The sequence below is a fragment of the Hydra vulgaris genome, chromosome 12 (genome assembly GCF_038396675.1).
Source record: "Hydra vulgaris chromosome 12, alternate assembly HydraT2T_AEP".
In the NCBI taxonomy this organism is placed as follows: domain Eukaryota; kingdom Metazoa; phylum Cnidaria; class Hydrozoa; order Anthoathecata; family Hydridae; genus Hydra; species Hydra vulgaris.
In genome coordinates this window covers 14,502,431-14,522,359 of record NC_088931.1, presented here as the reverse complement: position 1 = coordinate 14,522,359, position 19,929 = coordinate 14,502,431, and the positions used below count along the sequence as shown (strand labels likewise).

General features: G+C 27.9%; 1 protein-coding gene across 1 annotated transcript in view; it reads right to left on the bottom strand.

Moving 5' to 3' along the window:
- LOC100203429 (sushi, von Willebrand factor type A, EGF and pentraxin domain-containing protein 1) overlaps positions 1-19,929 on the bottom strand; it is a 76,573-nt gene that overhangs the window by 40,011 nt on the left and 16,633 nt on the right. Inside the window, exons 3-14 of the mRNA XM_065812283.1 lie at positions 17,864-18,022; positions 17,486-17,680; positions 14,245-14,418; positions 13,967-14,158; positions 13,547-13,807; positions 13,192-13,443; positions 10,865-11,071; positions 10,484-10,728; positions 3,688-3,958; positions 3,269-3,430; positions 2,789-2,950; positions 2,395-2,556 (exon numbers count right to left, since the gene is read on the bottom strand). Of these exons, the coding sequence (XP_065668355.1) occupies positions 2,395-2,556; positions 2,789-2,950; positions 3,269-3,430; positions 3,688-3,958; positions 10,484-10,728; positions 10,865-11,071; positions 13,192-13,443; positions 13,547-13,807; positions 13,967-14,158; positions 14,245-14,418; positions 17,486-17,680; positions 17,864-18,022 (2,442 nt within the window). The remainder of the gene's footprint in view (positions 1-2,394; positions 2,557-2,788; positions 2,951-3,268; positions 3,431-3,687; positions 3,959-10,483; positions 10,729-10,864; positions 11,072-13,191; positions 13,444-13,546; positions 13,808-13,966; positions 14,159-14,244; positions 14,419-17,485; positions 17,681-17,863; positions 18,023-19,929) is intronic.

The following is a 19,929-nucleotide window of genomic DNA, read 5'->3' as shown; positions in this document are numbered from 1 at the left end:
GAACTTAAGCTCATGTCTAGAATAAGTTTTATGATGATAATTGTGGAAAGTTTAGCCGGAGGGTATCAACCAGTAAAAGTAGTTACAAAAAGACGAACATCTAAGGAAATGGAAGTGGCTAGAAGTACAATTGTACCATATCCACTTCCTCAACACACAGCAATTAACAATCCTTTATATAGTCATAACCTTGTCAGAATTGGTTTAGGAAAAAAAAAAAACTGTCGCTGGGCACCAACCCCATGTCCGCACCAGTTGGCAGTGTCAGTCATGTTGGTTTGGACTGTGCCCTGGATGCTTTTCTAATTATCACACAATTGTTATGAATTAAATACATCACATTTCTTAAATTCTTTTAAAAACTACAATAAATTAAGCTAAAATTCAAAAGAGTTGTTTTTTGATTTTATTTTTTTTTAAATCAAAGCTTAATAAAACTTTCATTAACCACTTAACGAATTTGCTCGACATATGTCGAGCAAACTTTTTTAGCCAAAAAAAATTTGCTCGAGATATGTCGAGCATTACCAAAAATTGGTATACTTTGAGAGCTAGCTCGCTATATGTCGAGCAAAGCTTCTGATTGGTTATTATGATATCTGATGCGCTTCAATGTTGCTTCAATGCTATTTCAATGTTCATAAATTTATAGAATGCCTTATTTTATTCTTATTATTTATAAATACGTGAAAGTTTCTTGTAATAAAACTACTTTTACAGTTAAAAATTTGAAATTTTTGTATGCGTGATTTTGCCTAGTCTCTACAATTTTACAGTGCCATAAATGTACATTTACGAAAGTTTATGTAATGTTATATAATTAGAGTTTTTAATAAAATCATAAATTTATAAATTTATTGAAATCAACTTTATATTTTATTGTTTAGAAATAGAGGAAATTAAGTTTGCAACTAGGTTCACTTCAATTTTTCAAGAATTTTGCAAGAATTTTATGCAATATTGCAATGCTCGACATATGTCGAGCAAGTTTTCAAAGGTCAATTAGGAAGGTCATAAATTATTAAAATATATTAAAATTTATTAATTATTATTATTTTCCTTTTTTGCATGGTTAAAACAGTAAAATCAATTAAAAAAAAAAATAGATTTGTTTTTGACACACTTTTGAAAATTAATAGGTTCGTTAAGTGGTTAAGTTATTTTAATCATTATTTGTATTATTTTAAAAGTCAAAAAGAATATGGAAACGAAACAAAACTTTCTGAAAAAGTTTACGCCTTGTTTTTTCATTTTTCTCACGTAAACTAAAAGAGCAAGCTAAAGATCAAAACTTCATTCATTCTAAAATTAAATTTGTGGAATAGCCGTTTGCTCTTAATTGCCAAAAACAAAAGTTAACTTAACTTTGAATGGATATTTTAAAACCTTTTGAAAAAGCAAATTTTCTATACTTTCCATTGTTTTAAAATTTTGCAACAAGTTTTTTTTTTTTCGTAACGACCTTCATTATTTTAAAACTTACATTTAGTTAGTAACCAAAGGACAGTTATATCATTACGTATAGAGGCAATTTTTTTTTAATACTTTTTATTGACCTGAAGAATAAACGAGGAAGCTAAAATAAATTAAAAATTGTATATATACTGCTGCATTTAAAACTGAAATATTTTTTTCTATTTTTAATAAAAAAGCAAAAGAAAAATTTAAAAATTAAAATAATTTTTGGGTGCTTTTTTTTGGGCGCCCATACCGCTCCAGCTGTACTAAAACAGGTCTGGGTTCGTCCCTGATATATATGTATATATATATATATATATATATATATATATATATATATATATATATATATATATATATATATATATACACACACATATATATATATATATACACACATATATATTTATGAACAACCCTCGGAATTAGGAAAAATGAGGTCGGCAATAATTTGCTGACCTCAATCTTTTAGAGGTCAGCAAAAATTATTTGATACAAAGGTCTTACCATTAAACATAGAAATAAGGTTGGCAATTTTTTGCCGACCTCAAACACTTTTAGGTCAGCAGTTAGGTCGGCATTGCCAAATGCCGACCCTAATTCGGAGGGTTGTATATATATATGTATTTATGTATGTATGCATGTATGTATGTATGTATGTATGTATGTATGTATGTATGTATGTATGTATGTATGTATGTATGTATGTATGTACGTACTTATGTATGTATGTATGTATGTACTTATGTATGTATGTATGTACTTATGTATGTATGGCCTTGGGGAGGTAAATTAACAAAAAAAAAAAAAAAGTATGTATATATGTATGTACACACATATTAATCTTGCAGTAATGTAATAGAAAACAGAAAATGAATAAAATAAAATTAAAATGTTAACATTTTTTAATTATTTTCTACAATTAAATAAAATTACCTTTACACTCTAATTCATTAGTAGATCCAGTTATATGAGTAGATAATAATCCAGGACATTGAATACAATTTGTTTGACCTCCCCAAGGCTGATAAAAACCCATTGTACAAGGATAGCATGGTTCAACTCCTGTCTTTGAATAAGTACCAGCAGGACAGATCACTAAATAATAAATATTTATATGCAAGGAAGAAAAATAGGATGCGTTGTTAGTATCTAATTTGTACTAAAACATACATTCAGCTTACTGTATTAAAGTAATGGGTGCTACAGTAGCTAGTTTCTTTTAATACAAATGAACACAGTACGATTCTTAATTTAAGATAATAAATTGCAATATCTTTCCCCAAATAAAGGTTTTGGTATAACTGTTTTAGAAAAAAAAAATACTTACTGCCACATTCTTCTAAGTGTTTTGATCCTTCTGAAAGTGTTGTTGATGAACCAGGGCATTTAATACATTCATTTGAATATGGCTTAGGTTGATATGTTCCTTTACTACACAAGTGACAATGTTCTAGGCCAGTATTAGAGTATGAACCAGGAGCACATGGTTCTTAAAACAAAAATAATCTTCTAAAGCCAATTCCCTATTCTAATATTTTTTAGAAATTCACAATCCACATGAAAAGGCTTTTTGAACATGCGCAAACAGTATTAAAAAAAAAGCTTGTGAAAAATATAAAAGCTTGACAATATCAAGCTTTTATTTCAACTTTTGGTTTTAAACATATTTATCTGCTTTTTTATTTAGTACTGTGTGTGTATGATTGAAAAACTTTTTGGTATGGAAATTCCAAAGAAAATCTGCATGGAAATTGGACTTCACACCCAATAAAACTATTTAAATAAATGTAATTATAAAAATACTAACCTTTACAATGTGTAGAATTAAATGTTCCTACTGATTGAGTTGTCTTACCAAGTGGACATGATGTACAACCAAGACGACCAGGACTCTCAGTGTATGTACCTTTTGGACAATCAAGGCATACACGATGTAATCTATCAAAATACTTACCAGCAACACAACTAACTAAAAAAAAATGAAAATATAAAATCCATATAACAAAAATTAAAAGCTAAAATATTTAGTGTTTGACTCAATATAGTGGATTCCAGGGTTACATTAGTAGATTTTAATGGTACTGTAAACATATTAATATACAGCAATATACTATCTTGAATACTACTAATGTAACCAGTGACATTCAACCAATAATAATGGAATTGATTATATAGTTAAATCTGCCTTTTAATATGAACCCTAAAAAAATACATTAGTATATTTACCACAACTTTTTTGGAATTGGCCCAATTTCTGTTCTAGCCTATCATAAACACTTCCATCTAAACAAACTCCAGTTACTAGACCAACTCTCTCTATGTGATTCAGAACCAAGCTATCCCCATCTATATGCATGACTTTAATTTGATTAGCTATAAGTGTTCCATCATTTTTAAGGTTCTTTACCTTTTGTGAAAGAGATTCAACAGCATGTTCTTGCACTGTAGAATTTTCTTTTGAACGAATATTAATGTCAACTGTTATTTCCAGAGAATTCTGAAAAAAATATTTTTATTGCATTTATGATATTTTTCAAGAGATCATTTTTTTGTATTAGTGTTTTGTTGTTGTTGTTGTTTTGTTTTAAATTGTTTTAATGTATATTGTGTTTATTTGCAGTCATTTTTTATCTTATTTTAATGTTTACTTATTTGTTAAATGTTGAACTGGTTTTTATATTAATTTAGAAACTGATGCTCAAAAAATATAAAAATTATTTGGAGAATCTAAAAAACTCAGAAATTTTTTATGTAAACCATTTAAAACCTATTTTTTAAATTTTCTTCAAGAAGTTTTATAAGTTGTGTATGTGCTTTAAATTTAAAAATTTTAAACAAATAATAAAGGAAGAATGTTTTTATAATTTAACTTAATAGGATTTTTATTAAAAAAAATAACTACATATTTGTAGGCTCTTCTCCATGTGCCTCTGCAAATTCTTGTTCAATCTGCTTACAAGGTTTACTAATTGTAGAAAGTTTGTTCTTGTATACAATTAATTTCAAGTAGCCGTAAAGAAAAAAATCCAAAGGATAAATACTAGAAGAACAAACAGGCCATTTAATTGAACCTCGCAACCAATTCATCATTGAGTGTCAAGTTCAAATTAAACACTTTCTTTTTGAAAGTTGTTTAACTTGAGGTCATAAAAACTCTTCAAGCATTTGTAAATAAAAATCACATATAATTTAAATGTCGAAAATTATAGATCAATTAGACAAGCTGAAGTTATTCTACACTATACCAATACTCCTTTCTTTAAATGATGATTAGGGTAGACAACTGTTCTTATATAAATAATCTTGTTTAACAAGTTGAAACTCTCTTCAAATTTGATAACATTTCACAAAACTCCATTTTTTTTGTAAAAACAATCTTCACTTAGGTCTAGTACTAAACCTTAGTCTGAATGGTAGAATGTTTACTTCTTGATTAGCACAATAATAGCTGTTTGTGCTCATTCCCATTTTGTTAGTTTCTTCAACAATTTCTCTTACATTTTAAATTTTTTATTCCTCTGTAAGAAAAGAACAAGAGCTATTATACAAAATATTTTTCAGTTGTAAACAATGCCCTAAACTTTTTAACCAAATTTTGAATCATTTTCTCATGAAGTGGTGCAGTGGTAAAATGATTTTTACATTGCTCTTCATTCTAAACTCTTGAAAATTTCCAACATTACCAAATAAAACAAGCAACTTTGATATATATATATATATATATATATATATATATATATATATATATATATAAATATATATCTATATATATAAAAATCTATATATATGTATATCTTCTTATATATATATATAATATATATATATATATCATATATATAAAATATATAAAAAGTCATGCTTTTTTTAATATATTTTATATATATTTAAATTGATTATTAAACTTATATGTATAGATTTCTATGTACTATATTCTCTAGATTTCTAATAAATATGTTATGATAATTAGAAGCGATCTTAAATCAAAAACACAACTTATGAAACACTCTGTATATACAAATGGTCTATTTTTTTCAGATTTTTATAAAAATAATTTGAAGATAGTTGTAAAGCCGCTAGGCCTTTATTAGTTTTATTTATTTTTGCCTAAATATTTCATCACATACCAGCACCAGTATTACTGTTTAGTTTTTAAATCATCAACTTCAAATTTGAAGTTATTCTAAAATTTATTTTTTTTTAAATTCAGAATGATTCTTTTTTCTGCATTTTTTGTAAAAAAATGCAGAAAAGTAATTTAACAACTAATATTAATGAAGTTTAATACTTTAAAACAAAGGCCTTGACTTTTTATTTAGAAAATTCAAATTATGCTAGTTTTAACTGGAACAAAAAAAAGTTTAAACCTTGATAAAAAAAAAAAAATCCAACTGATACCACTTAAAGAAAGTTACCTAATATTAATAGAACTCAGTACCTAGAGTACTAAGAAATAAGTACCTTGAGTACTATGAACTAGGTACTTAGAGTATTAAGAACTAAGTACCTAGAGTAAAATAAATGAATTACTAAAATAAAAAAAAAGTTTTTGTTAATTCACCTCCCCAAGGCCCAGAAGACCACTACAGACAAGGAGGCTACTTAACTGTGGTTATAACTTTTGATAATTAGCCAATAATTAACCATATTAAAAAGGATATAAAAACCTATAAAAATAAAAAACTTTAGCTAAACTTTTAAATATTTTAATTTATAATTAACTTTTTTAATTATTAAAAGATTTTAATTATATTAAAAGAAAAATTATTTAATACAAACTAACCTCAGGAAATTCAAAAATTACCCTACAGTTTATAGTTTTATGACTTTTCTGTTAACTTTTTGCGTCCTCATATGGTTCTTTGCTGTTTAAACTTTTTCTTTGTTTTCTGTTATCTTCCAGTGGTGACTTTGCAGCTTTTTTTCTGCTAAGTTTCAATATACATAGTGGTTGCATACAGCCTTATATCAAAATATCTACACATGCTTATCTAAATTATAGGTCAGGTCAGGATCATTGTGATTACCCTGCTATTGGTATCATGTAACCCAGTAATACATGTCCCATGCCCTGTTGCCTTGTAGAGTTTACTTCCTTAGGCAAAGGCTGGGAGAAACAAAATCCAACTTTGAAATCCTCTGTATTGGGGCTTTTGATTAAGTAAAGGCTAGAGTCTCAATAAAAACACTCATCTTGGGCAGATGTTAACTGCATCTTTTCTAGAAGACCTGCTACTGTCTTGTAGAAGGCCTTCTAGGAAAAGACACTATTGAAAAGCTTTGCAACCCTTCTTCATCTATTAGGTTGGTGTAGATGTTTCTATAATACATTGTTAGTTTAGGATGTCAAATGCTGGATCTTGACTCAATGCATGGATTTTGCTCGTGTCTCTGTTTTTATGACTAGACAACTCATTCTATTATCTACTAATGAGGGTACAGCTCTAAAACTCAGTTTTATGGTTCTGAGGCCAGCTGATAGTCTGGTTTCCAAACTCTATGGTAGCTCTAGAAGAGGCTGATTCCATTAACAGCTGTAAAATTTTAGAGTACTAACAGTGCCATATTGTGCATGGGTGGTGTCCCTGTTTGTACTTTTGGTGTGCATTGTTGAGGCCACATTTAGAGCCTTTTGTTATGACTTAGGATTTATTAATAGTGAGGCAATTGCTTGAACTATTAGGTAGTGAACTCAGTACTACCTGTGCTTTGAGTCAAGTTCTTGAACCAATTAAAAAAATGATGAAAGATCAAAAACTATAAAACACAAAAAACCATCATCATCACCAAGCTCTCTAAATCTATCATTCAATAATATCCTATGCCTTCCAAGTAACTTTTCTTCTGAACAATCATATCTCTATCAAAGTTCACCAGACCTACTTGCTCTTTGTGAGACTAATTTAAGTTTGGCTGCGATCTTAATGTTAATGGTTATCTTCCATTAATTCGTAAAGACTCCAATAGTCACATGCTTAGCCTGGGCATTTACATTCATAAGAATTCACCAACTTGTTGGGAAACAAGGTCTGAATCCACAGACTATTCTTTTATGTGCTTTTGTTTAGCACCACTTCACTCTATTGTCTTTCTCTTTGTTTTATATCGCTCTCCTTCATCTCAAGACTGCACTCTTTTCCATGTTATTTCTGATTAAATTGACTGAGCCCTTTCACTTTATCCTTCAGCCAATATTGTTGTTGTTGGTGACTTTAATGCTCATCACATTGAAGGGTTTGGCTCTAGTGTCAGTGACTCTGCAGCCGTTAAGACTCACAACTTTTGTTTTTCTCAATCTCTAACACAATTAGTCAACTTTCCAACTTGCTTTCCAGACAATCATTTACTTTCTTTACTCAACTTATTTCTTGTTTCTGATCCTAGTCAGTGCTCAGTCTCTCCGCATTCACCCTTAGATGCTTTTGATCACAGTTTGATCTCACTAAAACTATTATCTCATTCTTCTTCATCATCAGAATCCCCCTATTATTGCATCTCTTACAACTACCTTAAAGCTGACTGGGACTCTTTCCGTAATTTTCTTCATGATGGCCCTTGGGTAGAAATCTTTTGTCTTCCTACTGACAAATGTGCTTCTTATGTAACATCTTGGGTTCAGGCTGGAATGGAATCTTTCATTCCCTCTCAACAATTTCAAGTCAAGCCTCACTCTTCTTCATTGTTTTCCTCTTATTGTGCTGCTGCAATTTCCAATTGTAACCATTACTCCCATATCAATTTCCATAACAATTCTTCAAAAAATAGACTTTTGTTTACTATTGCTAGAAACCATTGTAAAAAAAAAATGCATTGAGAGACATTAAAAATGTGCCATGTTGAAGCCTGCTATTCTTAGGTCACAAAATCTTGTATTTCATCTCAAGAATTAGGCTCCAGAGACTTCTGGAGTATCTTTACTAGTGTCTATAATAAAGGTCTATACTCTACCTCTCTTGCATGGTTCAGATTTTGTTACCTAAAGACAAAGCTGAATTGTTTGTTAAGAACTTTTCATCAATCTCATCTCTTGATTCCACTGATCACATCCTACCTTATATATAGCCAACATACAGGTTGATATATTGCTTGACATTCATACCACTCCAGCTTTTGCATCTAAAGTGATTTACTGCTTAGATTTTTCTACAGCTTGTGGTCTGGACAACATACCTATTATAGTCTTGCAGAAGTGTTCCCAGAGCTGTCTATACTTTCAAAACTATTTAACAAGTGCTTATCAGAGTCTTGTTTTCCAGCCTTCTTGGAAGCAACATCTGTTATCCTATTTTCAAAAAATCTGGAGACTTGTCTAACTACCGCTCTATTAGTCTTCTTCCTATCATAAGCAAGGTTTTTGATTTTTTTCTTGAATTAACAAACATTTAATCTCTCACCATGAAGCTAATAACTTACTCTCTGATCATTAATATAAATTTCTTGTTCTGCTACTGATTTCATAATGGTAATAACTTATACGTTTTATCGTGCATTAGATAGATGTGGAGAGGTCAAGGCTATTGGTCTTGACATTTTTAAAACCTTGGATAAAGTTTGTCATGCTAGTCTTCTTTAGAAGCTCTTTTCTTACAGTGTGCAGGTATCTTTAACACTATTGAATCCTTCTTAAAAGTTGCCTCAATTGACAGCACTCTACTTTATTTCTTGTAACTTCAGAGTTCTTTCTTCACTTCAAGGTTCTTTCCTAGGCCCTATATATTTTTTAATTTATATTAACGATCTCCCTGAAATTGTCATCTAAAATGGCATTGTTCACTAGTGATACTACTATTTATTCTAGTCTTGATACACTCTCTGATTGCTTGGAGGGGACATTTGAGCTTGAAAAGGATCTCACTTTTGATATAGTAAGGGGCTCACAGTGGCTGGTGAACTCAGATAATACTCTTTTTTTTTCAGCTATTTGTTATTGCAACACCTAGATCTTCCTTTATTTATGAAGAGTATTGTACTAGATAAGTCATCTACCTTTCGTCTTCTAGGAATAATTCTTATTTCCAACCTTTCTTGGAAACTATGTATCAAATCCATTGCAAAATTAGTATCTGCTTAGGTTGCATCTCTTTATCGTGCTTGCTACTTTCTTACTCCTGATTCTATTCTTTATCTCTATAAATCTCAAACCCGTCCTTGTATGGAATACTGTTGCTATATCTGGAGTGGATCTTCAAATGATGCTCTTTCTTTTTTAGGCAAGGTGCAAAAATACATTGTAAACATAGTTGCCCCTGCAATTGCAACTAACCTTCAACCATTGTCACATCATCTTAATGTCGCTTCTCTTTCTCTTTTTTATAAATACATTAATGGGCGCTGCTCTAAAGAGCTAGCGCCTCTTGTGCCATCTACAAAAACTCATTCTTGTGTTACTCGTTGTTAAACCAAGTCTCATCCTTTCACTGTGACCTAAGTGCTCCAAAAATTCTTATTCACCTAGTTCTTTGGAATTCGCTCCCTTCTTTTTGTTTTCCTGATTCATATAATTTGCAATCTTTTAAGCTGTCTGTTATCCTTTATATTTCTTTATAAACTTCATTTTTTTCTCTTCCAATAACTACTAACTCTATAATTAGTGGTTGCTTGCGGCCTCATTAAAAATTGAAGATGATTTTTGTTATTTGCTAAAACTATTGATTGCCTTTTTTTTTTAGACTATTAGGCCATGATGCAACCATTTTAAATCCTCAAATTATAAGTGCCTTTATATTTGTGCATTTTATATTACTTGTATATTTTTTGTTTTCAATGCTTTGAAACCTGATAATTTTAATGGAAAAAAAATCAAAGTAATGCTGTGAAAATGTAGGATGACTGTATGGTTAGTTTTTTTTATAACAGGACATTTGTTAATAAAGTGTCAATGATGCATGTTTTATTGAAGTACATTGTCAATGAAAAATAATGCAATTGAACTATGTTTTTGTTGTCATTGAAGAACATTGTTTTGTGTTCAAACCAATTAAAACTCAAACTAATCAAGGTCATGTTTAAATAAAAAATAACTTACTTGTAAACTTCTTTTTCTTCTTCCATTAATTGTTTCTACTTTACCACAAGTTATTTCAACGTTTTCTGATTGACATACACGAGCATTAGCAGCATTTGCACAGCCTCCTTCATTTCGCATAACCCTATCCAGAAGTTTTACAAAGTTGTCAGCAATTATTGATCGAGCTTCAAAACTATCATGGCAATTTCCACTGTAGTAAAAAAACTTCATTTTTTGACCCATACCTTCTTGAGGTTGCATGGCTAAACAGTATAAATCAAAAAGTTTATTTCATATTTTGAATTAAATAACAATAATATAAAATATTGGTAACAATTGACTATTTTTTTATAAGTTATCTTTTTAAATTATATTATTAGTTATTTGTAGTAATCTTACCAGTGCAATCTGGCCACATTGAGTCACGAAATCCTGGGGGAATAGTACTCCAAGTTCCACTCATTGTGCAAACATATGAAAATGCAAGTGGCCCATTAAATGTGTAAGGATTCTGACAGTTTACTGAACACATATGGCCCATTCCACCAACATACTGGCATCCAACTGCACCATTAATAGGTGGTTCACGTTTTGGACAGGTCTTAGCTTAATTAAAAAAAAAATAGTTGAACAACTTTAGCTTAAGAAAATAGTTTTTACAATTTACTGTTTAATATTTACTGCTGTTTTATGTTATTTTTCTATAAAAAAAAAAAAGAAAAAAAAATTAGTTTGTAAATTAAATTTTTCCTAAGCGTTTCTAAAATTTACAAGGTAATTGTTCAATTTTCAACAAATAGTCAATAGTGTTTTATTATATAGTAGTGTATTATTTTATCTTTTAGATGGTTTTATGTAATGTTACATTTTGGCTTTATCGCTATGATCGGTTGAAATTTGGACGTTTTTAAATTGAGTTTCTCAAAGACAACTTCACAAATAGTAATAATTTTCTTTTTGTAATGATGCTTACATAATTAATTTTTATTTCAACAAAAATATAGTCTTAACTTTACGACATGCAAACAATTTAATTTTTTTTAAAGTATCCTCCATCATCTCCACAACTTAATTTTGCGCCACTTTTTTTGTAGCATTAATCCATAAATCTTGAAAACTTTTAACACTATTTTCACATTTGCCTCTTTTCCTCAATATTACCTTCACAATTGCCCAGTAAGATTCAATTACTCGCTGCTCAGGACAGTTTGGTGGATTAGCATCCTTTGGAACAAAATTGACTCTTTTTTTCTTGTATCACTGAACAACTTTTTTGGAATAGTGGATCGATGCCAGATCTGGTCAAAATAAGGTTGATTATTTGTGCTTTTTAATTAGAGGAAGAAGTCGTTTTTACAAGCATTCACTCACATATAAATCTGGTTTCAAAGATTGATTTTTTATGAAAGGAGTGCTTTTAAAACATCAACAGCAAATTGCCTGCAATACAAGGAACTTGAAAGTGATTTTCTTACTCAAATGTACTTAAAATTGTCAGAAGGTTTATAAAGTTTTAACTGATAATAGTATTGATTACCTGGAAGCATCTAGTGATCTTTTATACAGTAAGTTTCATTGTCTTCTAAAATGCATACATTTTTTTTTCGTAATTAATTTAAGCAATTTTTTGGCTAATCCAATCGCCTTGATTTCTCCATTAGGCAACCTTTTTGGTATTTTTTCTTGTAATGTTCTTTCAGATTTTCTTTTTTGAATACTCTTTGAATGAAAGCTTTAATGCTTTTAAACTTTGTAGCTAAATCTTGTTGTGAGTAGAATTTTAATGAATTGAGTCGACTATTGATTTTACCTTCTTTTTGGAAATAATTCTTGATTTTCCACCATTTCTCGATTTCATTTTACAGTTTTGTTTTCCTTATAACATTTTATAATAACTCCAACAGTTGATTTTGGAACTTTACATTCTTTTAAAATCAAAGAATATGAGAACCATGTAAAATTTTAATTTTTTTTTTTCGATTTTCTGACTCTTTACTCAACAACTAACTGCAACTACTAACGAGGAGTAAACAAAACTACACTCACACACAAGAAAACTAATTATATTAGCATCATTATAAAAAAAAAACATAAAATTTATTAAGTGGTTTTAGAGAAAACTCAATTTAAAATTGTCCAAATTTCAACCGATCATGGTGATATATATTTATTTTTTAGCTAAAAGCTTGAACAAAAATCTTTCAGGCTTTGGCCTATGTCACTCAGACTGATAATAATAATGTTAAACAGAAAAGTGAAGACAGAAAAAAAAAGTTCAGAAAATTAAAGTCAGTCTTCCCTTTTCTTAGATTTTCTGTTTGTATTTTTTTGTTTGGTGCTTTATTTTTTTAAAAAATTTTAATTTGGCTTTTCTTTTTTTAGTTCTACTCTTGCTATAAATTTATTCTAGTTGGTCTGTAATACTATTTTAAAACAAACCGATTTAAAATAGTAACTATACTAATAATTCATTTTAGTAGGTCTGTAATACTATTTCAAAACCTATTTAAAATAATAATGATTTTAGTGCAGTGCATACTTGTATTGTGCTTATTGTTCATTATTATTAGAACCTTTTTAGCTTTTATTAAGCTATTATGTTATTATTCTTGATACCCCAATCAATAATGATCTGTTTTATGAGTTACAGATAGCTCATTTTAAACCAATTAAAACACAGAAATAAATAAAAACATAAAGTTCAGAGTAAAGAAATAAAAACATACATTCAACTTTTATGAAAAACTCGCAAGTAGCTCGATTATTTGATGAATCTTCTATATCATACTGTATAAGTTGAGTTGGCCCCACTGGAAACTTGTGTGGAGATTCATGTGATGAATAGGTTAGATTTACATAGCCAGAATTATCTATAAATTTTGGTAAGCTCCATGTAACATCTTTATGTTTATCGATAGCTGAAGTTGTGGTTCCAAGAATATCTTCTGGGCAATATGTAAAGATTGGTGGTTCTCTATCTTTAAGTGTTTTAAGTAAAAAAAAAATTAAATTAAATTTATTGAAGACAACTTTTAACAATTAAGCCATTTAGATTAAATATCAAAACAACTTAAGACTCACCAACAATTTCTACACGAAAAGTGCAAGAATCTGAATTTCCTGCAGTATCCACAGCTGTAAATAATATAAGAGTTATGCCAATAGGAAATTCATAAGGAGAAACAATATTTGACGGTGATTGAGTAACTGTTATATCATCACTCCCTGATATTGAGTTATCAATTACAGATGGAGGTAAAAAGCTTATTTCTTTATATGCTCGTCCAGGCTCAGATTCAGCAAGAACAGGTTCTGGACATCTGATGGAGGGAGGAGTTTTATCTAATAAAATTTTGAAATATTTATAGTTAGCATAATAATTTTAGTTAACTGTTCTTGAAACTTGAAGCAATTTATTTATAATTCTCTGTTCATAGGTTAGCTTTTGCACTCTAAAACAGTAGTAAAAAAAAGAAAATAAATTTAAAAAAACATAAAAACCTAAACAAACAAGCTCTTTTCCACTCCATGTACCATCTTGTAAGCAAACTCGATTTTGTTCACCAGAAATATATTTAAACCCAGGCTTACATGAGAAAGAACATGCATCATTAAAATCTGTTGGTTCATTTAAACATCTTATGGGATTAACATTAACATTGTCAATCTTGCGCAATTGAGGACATGTTACAACTAAAGAAAGAAAATAAAAATAAAAAGAATTAAAATATGTTAAAAAAATCTTAAACAAAAGAATTAATAAAAATGCAAAAATTTACTTCTACAATATGGCATATCATGAGTCCAAAGTCCATTACTTCTGCATTCTCGCACATTTGCGCCTTCTAAAATGTAACCTGGTTTGCATTTAAATCCGCATTGACTTCCAACAGTAAACCCACTACATTTAACTTCCATGTTTGGAGGATCATGGGGGTTAGCGCACTCGATGGCTACAAAATAATGAACTTCAATATAAATCAGTTTCAAATAATTTTCACTAGTGTATGTATCAGGATAAAAAATATACAATATAATAAAAGATCTATATAAGTTTGTTTTTTTTTTAATTTTTTCTTCATTTTGTCGCACAAAAAAATATCGTTTTTATTATCTACTTTGACATTATTTTTGGTTGAGCAGTTCTATTTACACAAATGTGTGATCTCTTGATTTGTTTTGATCGTTTAAATGTAAAAAATTTAAATAAAGACTAAAAAGAAATAAATAAATAATGTAAATAAAGACTAAAATGAAATAAATAATGTAAATAAAGACTAAAAAGAAATAAATAAATAATGTAAATAAGGACTAAAAATAAATAAATAAAGAAATAATGTAAATAAAGACTAAAAAGAAACAAATAAAGAAATAATGTAAATAAAGACTAAAAAGAAATAAATAAAGAAATAATGTAAATAAAGACTAAAAAGAAATAAATAAAGAAACAATGTAAACAAAGACTAAAAAGAAACAAATAAAGAAATAATGTAAATAAAGACTAAAAAGAAATAAATAATGTAAATAAAGACTAAAAAGAAATAAATATAGAAATAATGTAAATAAAGACTAAAAAGAAATAAATAATGTAAATAAAGACTAAAAGAAATAAATAATGTAAATAAAGACTAAAAAGAAATAAATAAATAAATAATGTAAATAAAGACTAAAAAGAAATAAATAAAGAAATAATGTAAATAAAGACTAAAAAGAAATAAATAAATAAATAATGTAAATAAAGACTAAAAAGAAATAAATAAATAAATAATGTAAATAAAGACTAAAAAGAAATAAATAATGTAAATAAAGACTAAAAAGAAATAAATAAATAATGTAAATAAAGACTAAAAAGAAATAAATAATGTAAATAAAGACTAAAAGAAATAAATAATGTAAATAAAGACTAAAAAGAAATAAATAAATAAATAATGTAAATAAAGACTAAAAAGAAATAAATAAAGAAATAATGTAAATAAAGACTAAAAAGAAATAAAGAAATAAATAATGTAAATAAAGACTAAAAAGAAATAAATAATGTAAATAAAGACTAAAAAGAAATAAATAAATAATGTAAATAAAGACTAAAAAGAAATAAATAAATAATGTAAATAAAGACTAAAAAGAAATAAATAATGTAAATAAAGACTAAAAAGAAATAAATATAGAAATAATTTAAATAAAGACTAAAAATAAATAAATAATTTAAATAAATACTAAAAGAAATAAATAATGTAAATAAATAATAAAAAGAAATAAATAAATAAATAATGTAAATAAAGACTAAAAAGAAATAAATAAAAAAATAATGTAAATAAAGACTAAAAAGAAATAAATAAATAAATAATGTAAATAAAGACTAAAAAGAAATAAATAAAGAAATAATGTAAATAAAGACTAAAAAGAAATAAATAAATAAATAATGTAAATAAAGACTAAAAAGAAATAAAGAAATAAATAATGTAAATAAAGACTAAAAAGAAATAAATAATGTAAATAAAGACTAAAAAGAAATAAATAAATAATGTAAATAAAGACTAAAAAGAAATAAATAATGTAAATAAAGACTAAAAAGAAATAAATAAATAAATAATGTAAATAAAGACTAAAAAGAAATAAATAATGTAAATAAAGACTAAAAAGAAATAAATAAAGAAATAATGTAAATAAAGACTAAAAAGAAATAAATAAAGAAATAATGTAAATAAAGACTAAAAAGAAATAAATAAAGAAACAATGTAAACAAAGACTAAAAAGAAACAAATAAAGAAATAATGTAAATAAAGACTAAAAAGAAATAAATAAAGAAATAATGTAAATAAAGACTAAAAAGAAATAAATAAAGAAACAATGTAAACAAAGACTAAAAAGAAACAAATAAAGAAATAATGTAAATAAAGACTAAAAATAAATAAATAAAGAAATAATGTAAATAAAGACTCAAAAAATTTTTTAAAATATTAAATGAAAGTAAAATATAATAACTGTTGAAAAATTTTTATCAAATTTGATAATGAAAATTTTTATGAAATTTATATTAACAATAAAATATTTAATTATGTAATTAAATATTTTATTGTTAATATAAATTTCATAAAAATTTTCATTTTCAAATTTCATAAAAATTTGAATTTTTTAAATAATCAAACGTTGTGTAATAACTGAGAAATGATATTGCTGGAGCAAAAACAAATGAAAATAAAAACAGGCTTGAGATATTTTTTTTCCTTTAAATTCTTTGTTTAATTTGGGTCATTTTTTTTCCTTTAAATTCTTTGTTTAATTTGGGTTATTTTTGAGCAAACCTATATGGTTTGCTCAAAAATTGCTCAAAAATGACCCAAATTAAACAAAGAATTTAAAGGAAAAAAAATATCTCAAGCCTGTTTTTATTTTCATTTGTTTTTGCTCCAGCAATATCATTTTTCAGTTATTATACAAGGTTTGATTATTTAAAAAATTCAAAGATGTGAGTTGACAAATCTAGTGGGAAAAAATGTATGTATCATCTATTAAGTCCGTAATGTTTCCTTCTTTTTTAAAAGCATTCAGTTTAGTCATTTAAACATAAAAAATTAAGCAAAAAGCTTTAAACAAAACCTAATCACCAAAATTGTCATTAGAATAATTTGTTACATCTTATATAAAAACAAAAGACATATAATAGTAACACTTAAAAAATTTATCAACTAATTTTTTAAGTATGTTATTAGCTATTTTTATTAATAAAACTGAACAGTTTTTTTTAACTGTCATGTAAGCTGAAAAAGATTTTAGCAAAAAATTTTATAATTTAAAAAAACGTTTCTAAACCCTCATGTGATTTAAAAAAGAAGTCTTTTGAGAAAAAAAATTATAATTAAAAATTTAATTTTTTCATTTTTTCATATCATAAAAAAATAAAATATAAATTTATAACTTATTAAAATATTAATTATAAAAACAACCAAAATAACTTTAAATAAATTTTTGTATAGTAATATATTCTAAATAATAAAACTTAAAAAAAAAAAATTTGCATACAGACACATAATGGAACGGGTTTGTCCCATTGACCATCTAAAGTGCATGTCAGTTTTCTTGATGTAACTACAGCAACTTCATTTGCAACATGATAATTAGGGTTGCAAGAAAATGTACAAGTTTCAGAAAACAATGTTCCGCAAGATGATACCTGGCCGTTCACTATATTTGAAGGTAGTTTTGGACATTGCTTTGCTAAATAATAATGTCTAATTGCAATCTATAAAAGGTCAAACTGACTTAAAATAAACTTAAGTAAAACAGTGATAAAAATAAAACTTTAAAAATAATAAAACTTAAGTTAAAAAGAATAAAAAATTAAATTAAGCAACTTTTTTGTTTAACAAAAATTTACAAAATAAACAACAATCAACTTACGAACACATGGTAAACCAATTTCTGGGTGCCCAGTATAACCCGGAAAACACACACAATTTGCAGGAGATGTAGATCCAGTTTTATGTGATGTTGAAAATTTTGGACAAGGTATACAAGGATCAGGTGAAGGATATTTTTTATACGTTCCAAGTGGACACTCTAAAGCAATTTAGTTAACAATTTAAGCTAAAGCAAGTTGCAATACATACTCCGGATATAAAAATGTTTTTTAGTACGTGGAATATGTATTAAGATCTTAATAATGCAACATTTATAAATTATAAAAACTTTCATTTTTAAACTATATAAAAAATGCTGAAAAATAATAAATTATTAACTATAATAAAGTAACAACAATTTTTTTTTTAAACATCTTCTGAAAAAAATTTAGTTTTATCTGTATTGAAGTTCACAAGCCACTGTGAGCCCCATGCTGTAGCAGTAGCAAGTAAGATCCTTTTCAAGCTCAAATGCCCCCTCCAAGCAATCAGAGTCTTGGTTTCTTATTACAACTAATAGTAAATGGTAGTATCATCAGCAAACAATGCCACCATAAATGTGACAATATCTGGAAGATTGTTAATGTAAATTAAAGAGTATAGGGCTAAGGATAGAACCTTGAGAAACTCCTGAAGTTACAGAATAAGAAGAGGAGTGCTTTTCATTGAGGACAACTTTTAAACTATGATTGGAAAGGAAGGATTCAATAATCTTAAAGATGTTGCCAGATACACCATAAGAAGAAAGTTTATGGAGAAGACCAGCATGCCAAACTTTATCAAAAGCTTTTGAAATGTCAAGAACGATGGTCTTAACCTCTCCACCTTTATCTAGTCAGAATTTTTGAAGATAGGGACAACAGATGCTGCTTTCCAGCAGGCTGGAAAACAAGACTCTGATAAGCACTTGTTGAACAGTTTTGAGAGTATAGACAACAGCTCCGGAAAACACTTCTGCAAAACAATAAAAGGTATGTTGTCTGGGCCACAAGCTGTAGAAGAGTCTAGGCAGGAAATCAGTTTAGATACAGAAGCTTGAGTGATACGAATGTCAAGCAATGGATCAACCTGTTTGTTGGCAATATCAGGTAGAATGCAACTAGCGGAATCAAGAGATGATATTGATGAAAAGTTTATAGCAAACAATTCAGCTTTGTCTTTAGGTGAGGTGACAAAGTCTGAACTATACAAGAGAGGTGGAATTAAAGATTTACCCTTATTATTAATACTATTAAAGATTCTCCAGTAGTCACGAGAGCCTAATTTTTGAGATGAGATAAGAGATTCCATGACCTGAGAATAGTGGGCTTTAGCATTAGACAAAACCATTTTTACAATGGGTTCTAGCAGTAATAAACAGCAGAGTGTGAGGAAAACCATGGAGGAGAGTGAGGCTTGACCTGGAAACGTCGAGAGGGAACAAAAGATTCCATGCCAGCCTGAACCCACGAAGTCATGTAAGATGCACATTTGCATCAGCAAAAGTTGTGGGCTTAACTGCCTGCAGAATCACTGACACTAGAGCCAAGCCATTCAGAGTGGTGAGCATTAAAGTCACCAACAACAACTACATTAGCTGATGGATAAAGAGAGAGGGCTTGGTCAATATGATCAGAAATAACATCAAAAAGAGTGCAGTCTTGAGATGAAATAGAGCATTATAGAACAAAGAGAAAGGCGATAGAGTGAAGTGGTGCTAAACAAAAGCACATAAAAGAATAGTCTGTGGATTCAAACCTAGTTTCCTGACAAATGGGTGAATTCTTACGAATGTAAATGCCCAGGCCAAGCATGTGACTATTGGAGTCTTTATGAATTAAAGAAAGATAATCATCAATACTAAGATAGCAAGATAAGACAGCTGAACTCAAATTAGTCTCACAAAGAGCAAGTAGGTCTGGTGAACTTTGCAAGAGATAAGACTCAACAGAAGAAAAGTTACTTCAAAGACCATGAATATTAGTGAATGATAGGTTTGGAGAACTTGGTGATGATCATGGTTTTTTGTGTTTTATAGTTTTTGGTACTTAAGTCATTTTAAATTTGTTCAAGAACTTGACTCAAAGC